Source organism: Corapipo altera, unplaced genomic scaffold (assembly GCF_003945725.1).
Source record: "Corapipo altera isolate COAL_440 unplaced genomic scaffold, ASM394572v1 1, whole genome shotgun sequence".
Classification (NCBI taxonomy): Eukaryota; Metazoa; Chordata; class Aves; order Passeriformes; family Pipridae; genus Corapipo; species Corapipo altera.
In genome coordinates, this window is record NW_020884873.1 from 21842425 (window position 1) to 21861354 (window position 18930).

Below are 18930 nucleotides of genomic sequence, written 5' to 3' on the forward strand. Positions count from 1 at the left end.
CAGAAGTTCCTACGTCCATGTTACCTATGTCTCACTCCCAGCCACTGTGGATGCTAAAAGCAAAAAACTTCCTGCACTCCAAAGGGATGTACCTTCCCTGGCAGCTGCACAGCCACAGTGGTACTAGTGCTGTAAACTGCAGAACCACATAGCTGGCTGTCAGGAACACTCAGGCCAGTTGTGCCACTGAGGGATAACCCCACACTCTAACTGCAAACTGCCACTAATTACAGCCCTGAGGCACACTCCCAGGTGGCTACTGGATTCAGCTGAGCTGCTTGGGCAAGCACGTAGTTTGAGGTTCCCATCAGAGCTTATGCATGAGAGCAGAATGCCCTCACTTCAGTAGTTTCAGGCCATGAATGCCTATTCCTGTCCAGAAAGAGAATATTTGAGGTTTTCCTTATGCAATCTTGAGCTCCAAATATCTTAGGCATTTCAGAGAGGAGGTTCTGGACCTTGCTTCCCACTCACCTCTGCTTTTGACTGCCTGGGACCAAGGAACCACCAGCACACACCGCAGCATGGTGGCCTTAGCTTCACACTGTGCCTGTGCAGAGCTGAGAGGCATTGCTCCAGCACCACACTGCATTTCAGAAATGCCTGTGCTCCTTTCCTGACAGCCTTACCAAATTCCTGGATAAATGTTATTTATGAAGGCTGTCTTGGGCAGAATGGACTGTGTGACTTCATACTTGAGATGTTCTTTCAAGCTTTATAAAAACAAAGGTCCACACCCACATCTGGTGCAACATCTGCTTGCAGGAAAACACGTCAGGTGGCAGGAATTCCATTACATTGTTCTAAAAACTGATTTAGTTGGCTAGCCTGGCTCAAATAAAGCATGAACAAAGATATTATATGGGATGGCTTATATATTTCGGGTGTTAACAGATGTGCCTAAGGCTTAGGGAGATCAGAAGATCATATTAAAGCTCATATATGTTTGTGATGACTTTCAGATATCTGTTAATCAGACTGACACTGTTGTCCTTCCCTTAGGGTCTGGTTCACTAAAACACTCTGCTCTGTATCACAGGTTATGTCACCTGCTTATATCGATAATTATTTTTTATGTGAAATTCTTCATGCTGGTCAGGTGTAGTTTTATTACTTCACCTTCAGAAAGCAAATCCCTTTTGTTTCTGCAGCCACCATCCATTTGAAAATTTGAAGAAAAGACTCAGTCCATGTTTATTGATAGACCCTCCCTACGCCAGACCCTCTGTTTAAATACTGCAAAAGCTTAAACTCTCCAGAGTTGTATCATCCTTTTTTCTACATACTGCATCCCCAAATGATGGTACAAACTCTGGAAAAAAAAAGTAGTGACTGAAAGAAAAAAGAAAGAGAGCTTTGAAAAAATCAGGCTCTTAAATTTTGACGTGGCTCTGAGTAGGAACTGTCATGCTTAACTTAGCAGCATCATATTCAAACTTCCACGAGCAAATATGTTTTGTGTTATTTCAGGTTCAGCCTAGAATAAATGAACATCTGAATGACACTGCATGTGATCTTCTTTTAAGTTTCAAGGTAATTGAAAATTTGAGAGGTTGGCTGTACTCATCAGACCTCACTGGGCTAACTGCCTCTAGGAGTAAACTATAGGGTTTTTGGCATCACTAATTTCTAACAGCAGGCCTGGCTCAACCTCTAACTTACAATGCACCCCAGCTTTCAGTAGCCCAGAGAGTGGTGTACCTGATTGCCTTTTCCTCTCCTCTTTTTTGTGCCCCTAAAACCTCAAAGGAGCTGTAAGATTCTCAGCAAAGGAACGTGTTGCAGAGCAGCTGATTCACAGCTGCAGAATCAAGACTTGGTATTTTGGAGAGGTAAGAGGTGCTGTGTTTCCCACCATAACTGTGGTTCCTAATATCTGCTGAGTTCAAGAATGAGCAGACCCAGGAGCTATGAACATTGCCTTGGCATGCTGTGATCTTCCAGCATAGCCAAAGGCCACTCCAAATGTGCATGCCTGAGCCCCTGGCCCCTCTGTCACAGGTTACTTAACATCACACTTCCCAATAACTTTTACCTGGATCCAAACTTCATTTATTGATTGCTGGTTTGTTTGGGTTATTTTTAAATACAATAATTTTATGGATTAATTGTATAGGAAACCATTTTTGGAAACAGTCTTATTTCAGATGGATACAATTAGAAATTATTTTATTGCAGTAGAGAGAAGGACAGTGGACATGAAGAAGTACCAATGGGGTAATGTTTGGTAAAGTTTATTTGAAAAAGAGTAACATGAGCTGGCAAACAATCTACTGGTAGTTACAAATCTGATTTTGTCTCTTTCTTTGAAATACTCTGTGCTAATTTGATTTTAGTAGCTTAGTAAATAACTGTCTTCTCTCAGTAACTACTCAATGTCTCACAGGTCTCATTTTGATAGATGACTTTTCCTTTAACTATGACGTAGTTGATCAATGTTTCATGTCCCCCAAACTGGTAAATCAAGTGCTCCCACCTAAAAAGACACAATGTTTAAGAATATACAATCTCGCATAAAAACAGGTCACATACCCAAACAGGTCACATACCTATTATACCCAGAAATTTTAAAATATTTGCTTGAAAATGGGAAAATACTATTCCATGTGTATATGTTGACTCTTGCTGCATGAGTGCAGTGAGTCGATATACAGATCAGTGGAGAATTTCTTCCACAAAATAAACAGGCATTAATAGATAATTTGTTATTAGGCATGGATTATTTGTAATAACAGTCCCAAAATCTTAGGCTCTATTTTCCACTGGAATGATTAAGGAGAATGAAAATGGGTCTGAAATGCTAGCAGTGTCCCTTTTTTAAGGCATAGGTAATTTCTCTGCTATCTAAACGTGGTGAAAAACAAAGTCCCAAATGTTAAAGCACGTTTGAAATGGCAATGGAAGAACAAACCTTGGTGAATTTATGATAACAAGATCCCCCTGCTTGCCGATCTCTAAGGAGCCGTGTGTGTCTGATTTCCCCAGAGCGTAAGCCGCATTAATGGTGGCAGCTGCCAATGCTTCATTCATTGACATCTTCATGTTTACACAGGCCAGATGCATCACCATAGGCTAATAGACAAGTAAGGGGAAAATGGGAGTTACCAGCAACACAAAGCTGTTTATGCTTCAAATCCCTAAGCACTCTCCTTCTTCCTTGCACAACAGAGAGAGTTGTTCCACATAAGGTAAATCTTGCCAACTCCAAAATGAGAACTCTAAAATCAGGAATTCAAGAGCTTGTTTCATAAGCCTCTCAGTGCATATAAAGAATGGAACCCCTTCCATTTTCAAGAATTTCTGGCTAAAACTGCCAACACACACAAACAAGCATGAGCAGCTGCCTATGTGGGGCATACAGCTCTCTTCATGAATACGAAGACCGTTAATAGCATCCAAGGTCTATACACAAGTTGTACTAGTAAGAATTTCATAATTTTGTGGTGTTATAAGTATTAGGAGTGGCTTACCATTGAAAAACAGTATGCATTAGGATTAAAATCGCTGCCTAGAGCAACTATAACTCCTTCTTCTAACATTTTTCGAGCTTGAGGTTGCTTCAGTCTAGCAGGAAAAAGACACTTGTCAGTATGATTTGGTTAGTTATTATACAATTATTTACAAAACCAAAAGTCATCGCTCAGTTTGGCTGCCTTCATGCATTTGGTTTTGGAGATGAAAGCCCAAATTGTCCTCTTGCATCCCTATCTATCGTAATGTACAACATAAATGGGAAGTGTGATCCACTGCTTTTGCAGTAACAGCATGTGGCAGCAGTCAGTATCAACCATCAGGCTCCAGGACACTGAAATTCTGGTGTTTATCCAGACCTCAGCCAGAGTTTACAAGGTGAAAATCTTCATTTCTCAAAAAACCCTAATTTTCTAGTCCTTACATCTTCAAAGACAGGCTCCCAAATATGAGCAGTGGCACATGCAATGCAATAGTCCCTTCCTGATTATTAAGTCTGTGAATCTAATCTGCATACATTAGAGGATCTTCTTACTTAGCAATTATAATGTAAAAGATCTTTTCAATATCCTCAATATCTGGAATAAACATTTCAAAATTGTTTGGCCACTCAATCAGTCTGGGTAAGTGTTTTCAAGGGTGGACACTACGAAATATGCTCACTAGGAAGTTTTAGTCATAATCACGGTAAAGCCATTCCAAATCTATTGTGAGACTTCTCAGAAGTCTCATAGATTTTTGAAGATTTCCACCAGAAATAAGACATAAGGAGGCTCATTCAGATCTATGTACTTGTCTTCACTGATCCAGACCGATCCCAGAGGCATGGATACATGCTTACACTTTTGCATTAAAAGACCCTAAACCCACAAATATGGGTTTGCTGTTATGAAAGATTTCCTTCTATCTAGTGGCCTTACCTTAGCATGTAGGCAGTTGTTGGTAAAAGGACAGCAGCACACTTAGCTCTTGCCATGGCTGTGATACCTTCATCACTAACTTCTTCCAGGTGGCTGATAGCCTGGGCTCCTAGTTCAGCTCCAAGCTAAGCAAATTTTCAAGATAATTACTCATTATTCTCAATTAATTCAGTAAAATAAAGTTGTTTCCAAACAACTAGAGGAGACGATTCACTATTAACATAAAGTTTACTAGAAGAGAAATAATAAAGAATGCTTGAAAGAACAAACAGAGTACAGAGGCAAAATATTTGTTAATTTACTGCAGGAGAAGCTTTAGCCATCCACGGAGCCAAAGCATACTTTCAGTGGTGTTTTAACAGCCAACCATGCAAACTATGGGAGAGCCAGGGATAAAAACATTATCAACTCCTGTTCATAAAGGATACGTTAGAAAATGGTTCACAAAACCGATACTAGTTGCAGAACTAAAAGTCCAACTGCTGCCTTCAATGGGGAAGCCAGAAAGGCTTTTATGATCAATCGAGTTTTGTTTTGGTTTTGTTTTTTTTTTAAATACAGCATAGAATAACTTGACCAGACCCCACAGGAAGGAAGCAATGTTAAAACAATGGTAAAACATGGTCTCAAAGTGACTTTCTTTTTCAAGATATTTGGGAATGTAGTCTAAACTATCCCTCTGAGTGTGCTCAGACATACTGGTCTGATTAATAAGACCGCTGAGTGTGCTCAGTGCACACTTGACTTGTGGCTGCTAATGGGACATTTAGTGAAAAAACATTTTTCAAGTTGCATAGAAACCATGTTTTTGTCATTCCTGGGTTCATGGATATCCACCTTCCCCATCTGTATCCCATGTGGAAGATAAGCAAAGTCAATGTTTGATTAGCCAATGCACGTTAGTCCCAGAGGTCGAGGTTTCCTCCCATGTCCTTAACTCCAAAGCTGCACAAGTACTGCACTTCCTATCATCTGATACAAATACATGTCTATGAATGGTCTATTTTATAAAGTCTTAGAAAAGAAAACCTCAGTTTTGAAAGCTGTAATTCTTTCACAGATTCAGCTCTCATAAGAGCAAAAATGGCTTAACTGAATTGTAAGAAAGGCGCACCTCAGCAGATTTCATCGGATGGAGTTCATCACCATGGAAGTTAATCTGTAACCCTATATCTTTTCCAGCTTGAAGAATTCTCCTTGTAGACTCCAGATCAAAGACTCCCTTCTCACAGAACACATCTATATTGTTAACGTGTATTTCACCACTTAGGTTGAGTTCTTTCAGTTTAGGGAGATGGTTACTGATAATGTCATCTGTGGCTTCAGTAGCAGTTTTCCCTCTAATGAAAAGAAAATGTTACAGAGCTATATGAGCAACACCTTTGAAGTCTGGCACATGTTCAAGCCATACATGCACTTACTAGATTACTTAGGAAATGATGTAAATATGAATCACTCAAAAAAACTTCAGATTAAAAAATGTAAACCCACTGTAATTCCTGCACTCTGAAACATGAGTTACTTTCCATTCAAAGAATATTAGACTGTACTACTGTATATTTGTTATAAGGTTGGCATCTTGGATGCTAACCATGGAATGGTTTATTTTAATGGGATATTTTAAAGCAAATTCTTCTGCTTTCCTATTCATATATTCTGACCTCCTTATACTGTATTCTAAAACAAAACTATTTAAAATATGTAAATGAGTATTTAAGTATGTTAAATGGTATTCATGCAATATTTTTATGCAAGTATCAAAGCCCAAAGGGGATGTGCAGTACTAGTAATTATTTTTAATTTACCTCTTCTCCTTTTATATCATTCAGAGTGATGGATAGATAACTGTTTCTAAATCAGAGGGACCTCCTAAGGTTTAAATTGCCTAAGTTAGAACCATTTTTGAATCCTCTATTACACAAAGATAACCCAGGAGAAATCAGTGAATGCTTTTGAAAGAGCAAATAATCCCAGAACGTGAAGTTGAGTTAGTATTTTGCAATTTTAATATCCAAAGATAGATGTACATCAGTTAAATATCTGAGACATCTCAATTTTCCTTTTTGGCACTGTAAGACGTGCAGAGATTGACCCTGTAGAGTGCCACACAGGACTGAACTGGGAGTTATGCAATGGCAATAAATTCAAGAAGCCAAATTCTGCTTGAATTTATAAACAAGGATGTGCAGTTCTAAATCAGAGCAGAACTGTGCTTCTGGCCTTTCTTTCATTCACCCCTCACTGACACAGTCATTGGGATTGCTCAGGCTTTGACCATGACAAGCCTTCTCCTTTTTCTTCCTTTATTCAGAAGCCTTTGAAGGAATTTTGTCTGAAAGATTAGGGTCAGAGCCAAGACAAACCAGAGGGAAACATTAAGTCTAGGTTTCACTCCTTAGAAGATATAATGCCCAAAAACGCAAAACGAAACTGTTGGTGTTTTAATGCAAGAGACTTCTGCTCAGGCACCACTTCGAAATGTCTTGCCAAAGATGAAAAGGGCCCAATGAACCCTTGTCAACTGAAGAAAACAATAAAAAAATCAGACTTTCCCAAAATCATGACTTTGATTCAAAATGATGACTGGAGGGACCAGGAAAGAATTGCATAATTCCTCCTGTTCAAAATAAAAACCCAAGCCAGAGAAAAAGTTTAAGGGATAGCATAAAATTCAAGCAAAATATTCCAAACAAAAACATTTGATTGAAAAGAGAAGAGGATTTAAGAAGACCCAAACTAGAAAATACAGATAATTCAGTACTTCCTTCAGGAAATTTCCTCAAATCCCCAACTGCCTTTTCTCCTTATTTAAAATACAGTATCCTTACTATCTATATTTTGTTATGCCTGATGTTCATCAGTGGGGACAGAAGCATGCAGAGAGTGAGAACATTCACCTGTCTTTCTCATATGTTATTATGTTTGTAAAAACACTGGAATTTATTTATTCCATGAGCTTGTAGAAATGCTTAAAGTATTGGTGGGAAAGACTATTTCTCAGGATTTTGACTGAGATCCTCCCAAGGTTTTTTAGAGGAGGAAGAAAGGAAGGGCTAAGAAATATATATAGTTTTGGGTAAAATGGCAATTTTTTTCCCATTAAGTCCTCCAAATTTTAGTGGAACTTCTTGAAAGAAGTAGTTGGTGCTCTCAGCTGATTTCAGTTACTTTATTCTTTACAATCTTCCAGTTACTCAAGATGATACAGGATTAGTTTTCAATAGTTAAATTAACAAAAGATAATTTCTCATTCTGCCCCAAATACAAAATAATTAGATTGTTAAAAAAATGTCTAGGTCATGTTTTCCTGAATGGGGAGAGGTAGGGCTTTTTTTGGAGTATTCTTTTTTCTTTTAATGAACATCTCTTAAATATTGCCACATAATAGGCCTGTTTCCATCTCACATGCCTTGTCTTGCAGCAGCCTACTGCTTAGTATGTCAAAATATATATGTTTCACATGCACCTACCTATCTAAAACTCCTCATTAATTCTTTCATACACTGAAATCTAGTAACCTGAAGACATTATTTTCATAAGAAAAAAAAGTCAAAGCTAGAAAGGCTTTTTATGATATGCCGACTTGAGCTATCAAAATCATTGTGATTAAACACATTTAGTTTAGTTTTCTACTGATCTCATAGCTATAAGATGTATGCAAGTATTCATTGCATGGAAGCGTAATTAAACTTTGTCTACTGAGGTACATAAGGATTAAATACAGTATTTTTTGTTGTTAGCTGACAAAAAAAAAAATCTCATGGCAGAGACTAAGCTTGAAGGATAGCAGCAAATGCAAGAAGAAGAACTTTCTGTACAGGAAACCCAGTAATCTGGTTACATCCAGTGTGAGAATCAGCTGGATGCAGCTGCATGCAGGGGTTCTGTGCTAAGCTTTTGTTGGTATTTAGGAGTCATTAAATAATGTCCCCCCATCTTCCTTCAAATTAAAACTTAGGACAGCCTTCTGTAAATACTGACTTGTTTCAAGTATGTTGCATTTTAGGAGTGGGGCAGAAGAAATCTTTCTGAAAATAACAGCCAATTTTCAATGCAAAGCAGTAATACTAAACAAGAGTAAGCAAAATCAATCTCATTACTTCGGCACAGAATGAGCTCCACAGTACGTTGAAGAAATGCCAATATCCATGGACCTCTTAGCACGTTCAATCACCCTGAGCATTTTGAGCTCTGTTTCCAAGTTTAAGCCATAGCCACTCTTGCACTCAACCAGTGTGGATCCTGCTCTGAGCATGCGTTCCAGTCGGTGTTTGAAAGTACTGAACAGCTCTTCTTCTGTGGCTTTCCGGGTGTGTTCCACAGTAAAATGGATTCCTCCCCCAGCCTGGTGGATCTCCATATAGGATGCACCTGCCAGCTTAGGGAAAAAAAAGGAAAACAAAAAACAACCCCCCCATACAATTAGCTATGAATTGTGCATTTTCTATCCAAGGGATTCTGTAAAGTGCCTTGAGGTCTCTTTGAAGTGAGAGAGACAACAAGGGGAGAAAAAAAATCCCCATTAGTTCCTCCTCCCTTTCCCTCCTCTCTCCCTTCCATTTAAGTGAAGAAATGAAGTAAGAAGTGACACAAAGAGAATTAATCTGAAGATTTGCTTCCCTCTGAATCCAAGGGAAAAACCAGACCCTAGCTCAAAATTCATTTATGTGGAAAAAAAAGGTGAAAAAAAATCAATATTGAGATGGTGGTATAAGGCAGCACTTTTATATTTCTTCAATTAATGCAAAAATATACCAAGGCTGGCTGCAAAGGTTGCAGTTACACTCCTCTATCAGCCTACCACTATTCAAAATCATCCCTCCTCCCCTCAGATTGTCTGACAGAAATCATATATTTTTCTATAATGGAGAGATGGGAGTCATTAGAAAGTAGAAATAGTTGTACATTTAAAAAAAAAAAAAGGAGAAAGAAAAATCCAGCTGTGTAATTTTATGCCATTACCTTCATTGCAAACTCATGAACCCTATCACCAGCCCACACTGGATGTGTATGTGCATCTACCAGGCCTAAAGAAAACAAAGTAAATGTCCACTTGAGTTACTTCAATGTGTAAGAAAAAGGATTATGAACATGAAAGGAAAGTGAATAGACAGTGGAAGCTCCCCTACAATGTCTCTATTGGTTAGAGAAAAAAAAATCCAGCCAGTCAAATATCTAGAATTTTCTTAGGAGGCTATTAATTTTCTTTCAATTTGTTTTTAGGTCCAGCACCTTATGCAAAATGTCTCCAGGTAAATGCATCGGTTACTAAGTTTTTCATATTATTTTGATTATATTTTCAAACTGTAGAAGAAATGATAAATTACAAACTTTGAAAGAGTTCATTAGACTTCAAGCATTGAAAGAGTTAATTAGATTTTAAGCCTGTGCTCTTCAAAAAAGGCAAACTGCTTAGGCCAGGCTTAGCACACTAGCATTTCCTCTAGCAACAGTTTACTTACTACAGGGGGAGTTTTTCTACATGCTGTGAAGCTGACTCTACTGAGTGCCTGGAGGTCTAACAGCTCGTGTGCTAACACTGCTTGCACAGTTTAGCATGCAATAGGCTTGCCCAGGGTTTGGGGGGGGTTATCAGGTAAAGTTGCAGAGTATGTGACTTAAAATACCTTTTGCCTCCAACTGGCTGTGGGCAGGATGGAGAAACTGAGTTTTGTGGCTGAATTGCTGATGGGCAGAAAAGAGAGATGAATCTGAAAAGTCACTTGGTGACTTTTATTTTTACCCACTACGTTACTGTTGTGATCTATGATACAGAGGAACACATGTAAAGATGAGAAAGAGGTCAAAGCTCCACCACAAAGCCCAAAAGAATCACCTCTAGTGCCATAATTTTCTCCTTACAGCACACCTGATGGGAACACTGTGATATTCTGTCCCCAGCACAAGATTCTATCATTATGAATATAGAAGAAAAAGGATGGAGTGACATTCAACATGCATGTACTTGTCACCACACAGCATTCATAGAATTACAGAATGGGTAAAGTTGTAAGGGGCCACAGTAGGTCATCTGGTCCAACTCCCCTGCTCGATCAGGGTCATCCTAGAGCACATGGCACAGGATTGCATCCAGATGGTTCTTGAATATCTCCACAGAAGACTCCACAACCTCTCTGGGCAACCTATTCCGGTGCACAGTCACCTGCACAGTAAAGAAGTTTTTCCTCATATTCAGGTGGGATTTCCTGTGCTTCGGTTTCTAAGTCTGTTGCTTCTTGTCCTATTGCTTGGCATCACCAAGGAGAGCCTGGCTCCATCTTTTTGACACCCTCACTCATATACATTGATGAGGTCCCCTCTCAGTCATCTCTTCTGAATGCTGAACAGGCCCAGCTCCCTCAGCCTTTCCTCATAAGAGAGATGCTCCAGTCCCTTAATCATCTTTGTTGCCCTCCACTGGACCCACTCCAGGAGCTCCATGTCTCTCTTGTACTGAGGAGCCCAGAACTGGACACAGCACTCTAGATGTGGCCTCACCAGGACTGAGTGGAGGGGGAGGATTACCTCCCTTGACCTGCTGGCAGTGCTCTTCCTTAGTATCATTATGAACAAATACACCTACCTGGTAACACGCACTTCCCGGAGCAGTCAATTATCCTTTCAAATGTTGCTTCTGAAAACTGATTGCGAATTACATCTGCCTGGCCCACAGCTTTGATATAACCATCCCTGCAAACCAGAGACAACAAACAAAGAACATACAAGCCTGTTGAAAAGTCAAGTGCTCAGTGACAGAGCTCCTGGAACAACAGAGGCAGGACCTTGAGCAGGATTGAAGATGCCTGTGGGGAGGTGGTTTGCTCATCTTACAGATGCACAGAAAACAATGAGGTAACGCCAAGTGTTCCAAGCTGTTTGCCATAATGCTTGTCATGTCCTCTGGTTAGATCCCTCTGGATAACACCTTGTTACTCCTCTAATTCCAGATAGATAACACTGGTTTTGTCCTGTGGGTCAGCAAATATACAGCATTCCTCCAGCAGGTATCTATCTGCAGAGTTCTCCTCTCCTCACAGAAATCAAACTGTCATCACCTGGAGCTGGATCGTGCCCCGTGCCCTGAGAAACCATAGGGATCAGCCTCTTTGGAGCTGATCTTCGGTTGAATAGCAACGTTCTGCCAGTGGAGCTTGGGGATGGTACCGGGAACTCTGAACCGCACTTGGGGGATCTCTTCCACCCTTGCACGGGGCTTCTCCTCACCCCACCGGTGGGCTGAGCCAACAGCCGGGCAGAAGCCGGCGCTGGGGGCGAGGGCAGCTCGCCGGGACCCCTTCCCGCAGCCACCCCTGCCGCCCCCGCCGCGGCCCCGCACTCACAGCCCCACCACCAGGCTGGCGCTCCGCAGCACGGCCAGGCCGGCGGCGCCGTCCCGCCGCAGGTACCGCTCTCCCCGGCCGCAGACCAGCACCAGCTGCTGGGCGTTCTCCAGCAGCAGCCGCTGCCGCTCCCGGCCCGCCATGGCCGCAGGCATCGAGTGGCGGGGCCGCCGCTCGGCTCAAAGTCCCCCGGGGCGGGCGGGACAGAGCCCCTCCTGCCCACCGCCCTGTCCCGCCTCGGGCCGCGCTCAGCCCGACCCCGGACCCGGCCTTGGCTCCGCCCGGCTTGGTCTGTCCTAACTTTGCAGCAGCCTGCTCCAGCGGAGGGATGCTTGCTTGGTTCGGTCCAGGATAACGGGACAGCATCCGTGCATCGCTCTGGTTCACGATCAGCTCCGAAGCACCGGGTTTTCCAGCTGGGACCTCCCAGAGCTCTCAGTTCTCACAGTACCACCCGGAGATTGCCAAAAAAATAGGAGGTTCTGATTTGGGAGCGTTTGTTTGCCCACATGGTCCTTAACCGGACTCCATCACCTCACCAGCATCCATCACCTTTCCAGCGCCCACCACCTCGCCTGCATTCCAGCAACAGCTTCTGAGGGACCATAACACCTCCCCCGCACCAGATGTTCAAGCAGACATTAATTTATCCGGGCAGCTATTAATTTATCCGATTCCGAGATCGAAATTCTGCTGCCCCCTACAGAATCAGGGATGGAAGAACCGTGGAGCAAATATTTACTCTCAACATGGATTTTTTGTTTTCTTCTCTCTTCAAATATTCATAGAGTCTATAGGGCTCCAGTAATTCCCAGCTGGCAAGTGAAGTGTCTTTCTAAACAAGTGGCCCCTCAAACACCTTTCTGGCGGTGGCAATCTTGTTTAGAAACCTTCTTTTCTTTTAGAAAGAGGATCAGTTTAAAATGCTTATAACACATCCGTGTGCATATACATTTTCCTGTCCAGTAGAAAAAGATGTATATGTTAGCTCTTCAAATGAACCTTTCTGGTGAAGTCTCGTTTGCAAATAAGGCAAAAAATGCAGCTAAAGCACAGTAATTTGTATTAAATATCAAAACTGAAAAGTGAGTAAAACTACGTGTTGGGTGTTACCTTGTGATGCTTCTCCACCAGCTCAATACTGCACCACAACATAACCCTTGTCTTCCTCCTAAACTCTCACTGGGCATGCAGAACATTGACAAGAGAGCTGGTAGAGAGTGCTTTACTGCTTTCAGGAGTTGCTGCTGATTTTCCCCAGCAGTTTCACAATATGTTTGAAAGCAGAAATGAAAGAGGAACCTTGCAAGAGCCAAGGGCAGATTCTAATTTAAATCCTTAGAATAGGTGAAGAGTTTATGCTTAGTAACATAGGAGCGTATTTCATTTTAGGACTTATATTCTGCTTGCAGAAAACTTACAGCTGTGCTTGTGTATGCCCTGGTTCTTTTCTGGTGAAGATTTTTCTCTGCAATAGGCCAGCCTATGAAGAAAAAGGTTAATCCACTGCAGTCAGTGGTTTCTGACATGCTGTGCCTGATCTATTTTTAAGACTATTACTCAGAGAAGTTAGTACAGGAGCAGTTTCTAGGTTGCATCCTCAGGAAATTCTAGTTTTATTCAAGAGGTAAAGATTCTAAGTACTGGGTTGTATTTTTTTAATTGGCAGAATTCATTGGATGTAAACAGAGGACTGTAGGGTGCTAGAAAAATCTGGCTTAAATTTCTAAACTTAGAGCTTTTAAATCACCTTAATGTTCCAGTGAAAGTGCTTTTTGAAAATAATTTTAAAATGTGGCATTTTCAATAGTACATGATAATAATGAGAAGTAAAAAAAATAAAAAAAACCCCGTGAAAGTAGAGATAAATAAAAAAGTTCAGTATCAGGTTATTAAGAGATTTCATCTCTTCTCACTGGTGCTTCATGTGACACTATGATGCACTTATTCCTCAAGAACACCTTTTCAAATACATTGTCAGTTACATTAGAATGTTTGTTCTTGTAAGCAACATGTAATTTTTTCAAAAGGGCCAAAGTTAAATATGAGTCTTAGACTAAATATTAGCTAAATTTTCCTTAAATTTGTGTTAGTTTTTTCTTCTGCTAAATAGTCCTTTACAATAAAACATATAGCATGATGAAATGTCCTGAAAGGAGACGCTGTGCATACCTTAACAAAAGCTAATTGTTAGTGGAATTTACTGAATATTTCCCTGTTTACAAAAGCAGCAGAGGTTACTAGACTCTCAGGATCAAACATAGAAATTGCATCACACGAATGAAACTGACTTGCAAATGTGGAATAGATCCAAACTAAATTGCAAATTTGTTATGTACGCTTGGCTTCCCTCATATCAGATTAACATCACATTTACAAATATTTTTTGCATAGTTTTGCAAAAGTAAAAGTGAACTTTGCATTTTTTTTTCCACACAGAAAAACCTTGCATCTATCAAACCATAGAAACATTGCATTTGCTCAGACGAGCTTCCTGAATCCTCCCTCTGTTCCCAAATTCTGCCTTTGGCAAATTCCATAACCCTCTGGTGACATGGGGTCAACCTTTTTGGGGAACACCACAATCTGCCCCAGAGGAGACAATTTGGTTTTCCCTGAGCAGTGTAACCTTGCCAACTTAGGTGCCTAGGTTTCCTTTTCACAAAAACTGCAGCTAAGAGAAGGAGAGCTTGTGTGCGCTTGTGTCCTGTCAGACATAGGAACTGGTACAATTCCAGCATCTGGCCTTATGGCCAAAGCTTGTCATTCTTTGCAGTCAGTGACCTGCACAATACAGAATTGGAGTTTACAGCATTTTGTCTCTTAGCAATGATAAGGATTTAGGGTCTTCTCAGCTAGGTTTTGTTCTCCTTTTGGGTATTCTTAGGAATGGGAAAGTTTCCAAGTAAAAAAATAAACAGCAACCAACCTATATTCAAATGAGTAACACAAAAAATAAGCTCAAAACTACATGTGGTGTCATATCTTACTGTAAGTCTTTCCAGGCTCTTTTTGACTAAGTAACTTTTTACCATATTAAGTAAGTGGTTTTGCAGGGTATAATTTTTTGCTGATGGAGTGTGCTGCTACTTTGTCTTCAACTTCTTTTATCCTATAAACAATTTGAACAACTTTATCACATGAAAGCATTTTTTTTTTAGTTACTCTAGGTACCTTATATTTAAAAAGTAAAATTATGAGCTCTTTTATTTGTGTCTTTAATATACACATAAGTGAATGTTTGCAGTTCTTTTACCTTTCGGACTTGCTCCAGAAGTGATGAAAAGTCTGTTTGTATTCATGGGGCTTACTTCATACCAACTAAGGACCAGCTCTAATTACTTCAATTTATTCAGAGTACCTTACCTTCACCTGCACTGCAATTCATTTCATACCATTTAGGACCAAAAATAAAACAGTCTTTCTGAGTCTGAAGTCTAAGGAATGCACCCATCAGAAAAACACGCGTAACAAAAAATGCCCAAAGAATCTGAAACTATGTGAAAGGAGCATGGTTTCGCTGAGAGTGAAAACTCAAGACTATAAAGCAGCTTATCTCAGTCTTTAAAATAGGGAGAGAGACTACAGGAGAAAAATATCTTTGTTTTCTTAGTTCTGAGTGGGTTCTTGCTTTTGCAAAAGGTAAGTCGAGTTTTCTTTCCTATTATTCATCTTAATGTAGATTTTCACTTTTTTTTTCTTCTAGATAATGGTTTCATCTAGATATAGTATACATTATGTATGTCTTTTGAAAGGTCATAATAAATGTCTCAGTACTTTAATTCATTTCTCAACAGCACCTCACAAAAACAAACGGAAAAGATGTGGCTACTTTCCAGATGATGGGTACAGGTCTGTCCTGGAATATCAGCAGCCTGTTTTTAAGTTAGGAAGTATCTGCCATGTTAAGGACACAGACAAAATGCCCCCTTGCTTCTTTTGTGCTGCCAGTTTTTAAAAAACGTTTCTACTCATTTTAAACTGCTACTGGATCTTCCTTGTGTGAAGAATTTTCCTAGCACAAAAACTAGCATTTGTCCAACAAGTAGCAGTGTTCTATACTGAAGAATTCTCACCCCATAGGAAATCACAGGAAGTGCTATGAATCACAGGAGGACTTCAGCTCTCTGCAAGGCAAAACCATTTTCTTTACCCTCATGACAAGAATTAAGCATTCTAGCTGTACAGCACAACTCCAGACATCTTTCTACAGGTATGCCTCTGTTCACTTGAGGAACCAGTCACATTCATCTATACACATAAAAGTGATTTAGCATAAGCTAAGCCTTCCCAGTTATTCTGAAAAGCTGAAAGACTAAAACACTTGGTAAGTTGTCACAGTAATGGTGCTGCCTGCTGATCCAGTGCAAAGATCATACATGTTAAACTCACCTCCAGCCCCACTTCCACCTCATGTGGAGGAGCAGCTGTCAGGTCAGTGCTGGCCCATTCCAGACAAGGAATTGATTACATACTAAGATGACAGTCACAGCTTTTCCTCCTCCGATACTGATACCACTGTAACTATTGATGGCAGCAGAGGAAGGACACTGTTCTGCATCACGCAGTCATTAACAGGCTGTGCTGTATCACAAATCAGTCATGACACTTTTTTGCCTCTCATTCCTGCCACCAAAACTGTTCCAAGAACACATTTAGTTGTTGCTCACTGCCAGTTTAAAAGTACTTATCTAGCCTTGTGATACTACTGATGTTATTTTAAATAGCTCTTTTCCCTTTCCCAGTGGGATTGTAGCAGAGCTGGGAAGTAAGCCCTCAAGCTGCCAAAAAGAAGGGCCTGGTTTATGTAATGAAAGACCTTCACAAGTACATCCAAAATGATTTGTCACTCTTTACGGCAACTTACAGATGCAAATATTAAAGGAACACGTGCATAGCTACAGGGATGACTTCCAACATGAGAAACAAACAGGGAAGTATTTCTCTGCAGGATCTATCCTGACAGGCTGGTGTTTTCCCCCCAGTTCACACAACCAGTGCAATCCCAGCAGGCAGGCCTGGAGATCAGCATTCCACATGCAGCTTCTCTTCTACAGCTACTTTTAAACAGAATGTCTTCTCTTACTTCTGAACCCCCCAGGAGAACAGTATCACCTCCATTTTTCAGCAGAGTCACAAAGCACACTCCCATCTTGCAGTCTGTTGTCTTTATCAGTTTGAAGTCTACTGACCTTTATAGCTGCCAAGAGTTTTGTTTGTGTGGCTGTTGGCTACTAAGCTGATACAAATTTGTCCTTCCTTAATGACTGTACAGCCACACTTCAAGTTTTGTGACTCAAGGCAGTGGAATATTTCTGAGAGACACTGGGGTACAACAGATCTCTACATCTCACCTGAAGTGAAATCTTCCCAGCTATTTCCAAATGGTTTATAAACAGGTTCAAAGATGAAGTGTATTTAAATAGTCACTGCATACATACTGTAAAATATAGGAACTTACACGTTTTCCTGTATTTCAGATGGGAAGATAACTGGTATTTTTTAAATACTTGCTTTTCATTTTAATATTTTCAGCTTTAAAATGAAATAATTACCTGTTGCTCCTCCAGCATTAGCTTTTCAGACACCAATATAAGACTAAAGGGCTAACTTCCCCCATATTAAAACACAATGGGAAAAATTTAAACACCTTATTACAAAAGTATGAAAAACAGAAAGAAAAAAAAAGTTTATTTCCAGAAATACAAAACATCTATTCTCTCATTTCTCCATCTTCTTCCTCTTCTTCCACACCTCTGATGTACAAAACATTATTGCACCTGTAAATAGAACCAAGAGTTCTATTAGTTCTTAGCTGTAAATGTTATCATTTTCCCAACATAAGATGCTTTAAGCATTTTCTGGCTTGTGTGTAGCCTGGCAGCAGCCAAATTCTGCATAACAAATTGCTGCTGTTGGCCTTGTACAGGTTTTCCACAAAGTTCATTACAACTGTGAACCCTTATAAAAGTAGTAACTGGTTGACAACGCTGTGCAAAAAAATTTTTACTTCTGGGTTAGCAGTTATGGTCAAGTTTAACTTCCAAGCATGTGAAATGTTTCCAGGTGCAACGCACTAGTGTACAACGCCAAAGGATTAACAGATACACAGTAACATAGAAAACTAAAGCTTTACCCACCAAAAAAGGGATAGTAAATACTTTTTGAAATATATTCAAAAGTTCCATTTTTCCTCCCCTCAGAAGGGACCTCAACATAAATGACACACATTCATAGCCCTACTGTAAGACCTACACTTAGCCTCTTAGTTAGACAAGAAATATAACACCCACCCATACAAGTTTTAATACAAGTGGTAAGAAGATTTAGAAAGAGCCTGCCTCCATCATAAATAAATACCCCAATTACCTTATCAAAACTTCACCCAGGTGTCCAGACAACGCACCGTCTATGTATTCCTCTGTGTTTGCGAGCTTGAGAGGGAAACGAGCAAAAATGAGACCGCAATAAAAGCAGCTTCACAAAGCACACATCGGCCCCGCCCCAGCCCAGTGCTCACTACAGCGGCTGGGGCAGCCGAGCGGCCCCGCAATCCCGCCGAGGCACCGCCAGTCCCTGCACCACAGAAGGGTTTGGGCGGGAAGGGACCCCACAGATCACGGCGTTCCACTGCCTTGCCGCAGGCAGGGGCACCTCTCACTAGACCAGGCTGCTCAAAGCCCCGTCCAACTTGGACTTGAGCACTTCCAGGGATGAGGTATCCACAACTTCACCGGGCAACCTGTTCTGATTGGCAACCTGTTCTCATTTCGCCGCCCCAGGGCCGAGCCCTGGCGCCACCCCCGCCCGAAGCACCTCACAGGGGATACCCCGGCACTCACCTGCATGTTCATGTAGCCGTCCACGGAGACGAGGTAGCCCTTGTACTCCATTCCCCACTTCAGCTTCACCATCACCGGCTTCCCCGTCAGCCCGTTCAGGAACGGCTTGGGGTTCAGGGGCAGGCTCTGCAGGGGAAGCACATGGTCAGCGCCTCCCGGCTCCCGCCCCTCCCGCCGCCCTGCCGCGCACCCCCCGCTGCCTTTACCATGTCGGGAGAAGCGCAGGCCCACGCGGGAACCCCTCGTGCGCTCCGCGGGACAACGGCAGGGGATGGGATGAGATGGGATGGGATGGGAAGCAACTCCCCTCCCGCTTCCCGTTCCGGGGGCGCCGCTCTCTCACCCCCGACCTCTCAC

The 18930-nt window shown here is 41.3% G+C and overlaps 2 protein-coding genes across 2 annotated transcripts; both read right to left on the reverse strand.

Moving 5' to 3' along the window:
• Nucleotides 1-2029: 2029 nt before the first annotated feature.
• On the reverse strand, nt 2030-11906 carry AMDHD1 (amidohydrolase domain containing 1). The gene is made up of 9 exons (XM_027662426.1): nt 11732-11906; nt 10975-11081; nt 9354-9418; nt 8492-8769; nt 5506-5731; nt 4392-4516; nt 3471-3564; nt 2912-3072; nt 2030-2476 (listed from the first exon to the last, which is right to left on the reverse strand). Exons 1-9 carry the CDS (start codon nt 11884-11886, stop codon nt 2362-2364), a joined length of 1326 nt encoding a protein of 441 aa, XP_027518227.1. The 5' UTR covers nt 11887-11906; the 3' UTR covers nt 2030-2361.
• Nucleotides 11907-17394: 5488 nt separating this feature from the next.
• Nucleotides 17395-18930, reverse strand: SNRPF (small nuclear ribonucleoprotein polypeptide F). Its single transcript, XM_027668296.1, has 4 exons — nt 18780-18930; nt 18574-18699; nt 18101-18165; nt 17395-17511 (listed from the first exon to the last, which is right to left on the reverse strand). Exons 1-4 carry the CDS (start codon nt 18780-18782, stop codon nt 17445-17447), a joined length of 261 nt encoding a protein of 86 aa, XP_027524097.1. The 5' UTR covers nt 18783-18930; the 3' UTR covers nt 17395-17444.

Bases quoted from the DNA above. Each gene is read 5' to 3' on its own strand.
- AMDHD1 (XM_027662426.1), bottom strand. From the start codon at position 11,886: ATGCCTGCGGCCATGGCGGGCCGGGAGCGGCAGCGGCTGCTGCTGGAG. The intron at 11,082-11,731 runs GTGAGTGCGGGG...TCTGGTTTGCAG, and splicing joins GCCAGCCTGGTGGTGGGGCT to GGATGGTTATATCAAAGCTG. The intron at 3,073-3,470 runs GTAAGCCACTCC...CTTGTCTATTAG, and splicing joins ATGCATACTGTTTTTCAATG to CCTATGGTGATGCATCTGGC.
- SNRPF (XM_027668296.1), bottom strand. The intron at 18,166-18,573 runs GTGAGTGCCGGG...TTCCCTCTCAAG, and splicing joins ACGGCTACATGAACATGCAG to CTCGCAAACACAGAGGAATA. The intron at 17,512-18,100 runs GTAATTGGGGTA...TTCTATTTACAG, and splicing joins CTGGGTGAAGTTTTGATAAG to GTGCAATAATGTTTTGTACA.